The sequence below is a fragment of the Cynara cardunculus genome (genome assembly GCF_001531365.2).
Source record: "Cynara cardunculus var. scolymus isolate 2C chromosome LG 17, CcrdV1, whole genome shotgun sequence".
Classification (NCBI taxonomy): Eukaryota; Viridiplantae; Streptophyta; class Magnoliopsida; order Asterales; family Asteraceae; genus Cynara; species Cynara cardunculus.
In genome coordinates, this window is record NC_037544.1 from 23,144,871 (window position 1) to 23,146,833 (window position 1,963).

General features: G+C 35.4%; 1 protein-coding gene across 1 annotated transcript; it reads left to right on the plus strand.

Annotated features, from left to right (window-relative positions):
• Positions 1 to 211: 211 nt before the first annotated feature.
• LOC112499917 lies at positions 212 to 1,300 on the plus strand. Its single transcript, XM_025103184.1, has 2 exons — positions 212 to 437; positions 630 to 1,300. Exons 1-2 carry the CDS (start codon positions 212 to 214, stop codon positions 1,298 to 1,300), a joined length of 897 nt encoding a protein of 298 aa, XP_024958952.1.
• Positions 1,301 to 1,963: the final 663 nt, after the last annotated feature.

The following is a 1,963-nucleotide window of genomic DNA, read 5'->3' on the forward strand; positions in this document are numbered from 1 at the left end:
GGGTTGTGTGTTGATGCTGAGAGGAAATGTTATTTCTTATGCATCCAGGCAATTGAAAGATCATGAAAAATAGTATCCAACACATGACATGGAACTTGCAACCGTATTTTCTGTTCTAAAGATTTGGAGACATTACTTGTTGCGGACTAAGTGTCAGATCTTTATAGATCATAAAATTCTCCAACATTTATTCAATCAAAAAGAGTTAAACATGCGGCAACGACGATGGATCGAACTGGTAAATGATTATGACTGTGAAATCTTTTACCATCCGGGGAAAGATAATGTGGTAGCAGATGCTTTGAGCAGAAAGGAAAAGAGTGGTACGATTAGAGCTATAGCTATGAGAAGGAATCTTTTTCCAGATCTTCACAGTGAATATGCAAAGTGTCAAGGGGAAGCAGTCAAAGAAGATAATTTCATAAATGAACAAATGCGTAAATTAATTTCTACCTTGGAAAAGAATGATAAAGAACTTTTGTGTTTTTAAGGTCGGATTTGGGTACCGTGCTATGGAAATACCCATGAAATTATTTTGAACGGAAGTCATAAATTCCGGTATTCTATTGATCTTGGCACCAATAATATGTATAGACTTAAAACCATTTTATTGGTGGCCTGGACTGCAGAAAGACATAGCAAGATATGCAGAGCGATGTTTGCGTGTCTGCAAATAAAAGCTAAACATCAAAGACCCTATGGGAATCTACAGTCTTTAGAGATTCCTGTGTGGAATGAAGTGGGTGAAAAAAAATTAACTGGGCCAGAAATTGTTCAAGTCACTTCTGAGAAGACTGAGAAAATTAGAGAAAATATTAAAACAGCTCAAGACCGTCAGAAGAGTTACGCTGACAGACACCGTAAGGCGATTGAATTCTTTGTAGGAGATCATGTGATGTTGAAAGTTTCATCGTGGAGAGGGGTAGTCATATTCGGTAATAAAGGTAAGCTCAGTTCAAGATACATTGGGCAATTCAGAATCTGCAAGCGAATTGGAATAGATGCGTATCTGTTAGAACTATCAGAGGAGCTTAGTTCGATCCATAACACTTTCCACATGTCTAATTTACGGAAGTGTTTGGTAGATCCGAGTCTAACAGTGCCAGTACCAGAAGCCAGACTAGACAGTAAGCTGAACTTTGTGGAAACACCAAAAGCAATAACTAATTGGAAAACCAAGGTTCTGCGGAATAAAGAAATCAGTCTGATGAAAGTTCAGTGGCATCATGACAAAGGTTCTGAGGCAACCTGGGAGTTAGAATCTGAAATGAGAATCGAATATCTGTGGCTATTTGATTGAATGAATTTCAGGGCGGAATTCATTTGAGGTGTGGATAATGTGATAACTAGGTTCTGGTTATCACCCGAGGTAACTATTATGTGATTATGTGAATATGTGTTTAATTGTTATAGTTAATCATGTGGACACATGCTTACATGAGATTAATATGTGAGTATGTGTATTTTCATACATGGAAGTGTATACATAATTTTAAGTATATGCATATATTGTGAATGTATGCTTAAGATGTGTATGTGTGTGAGCATGAATTTAATTGCATGCATACAGGGGAATATATATATATATATATATATATAGAAAGAGAGAGAGAGAGAGAGAGAGAGAGAGAGAGAAAGAGTTTGTTTTGAATACAACCCGTTACATTTGTACAACCAATGCAACCTAATAAATTGAGATATTTATGGAAATGATGCAAGTTCATTTATTATAATTTGAATATTTATGGAAGACGAATATGGTTCATTAATTATGATCAATACTTTATATTATGAAACAATCAAAACTTCTATGAAATCACATATTAATCATATGAAATGGACGGTTGAGATTGGGTTGTATTGGTTGCACAAATGTCCAGGATTGTATAATAACCAACCTCTCTCTCTCTCTCTATATATATATATAATTGTAGGATCGATTAACTCGGTTTCTTGGTATTAA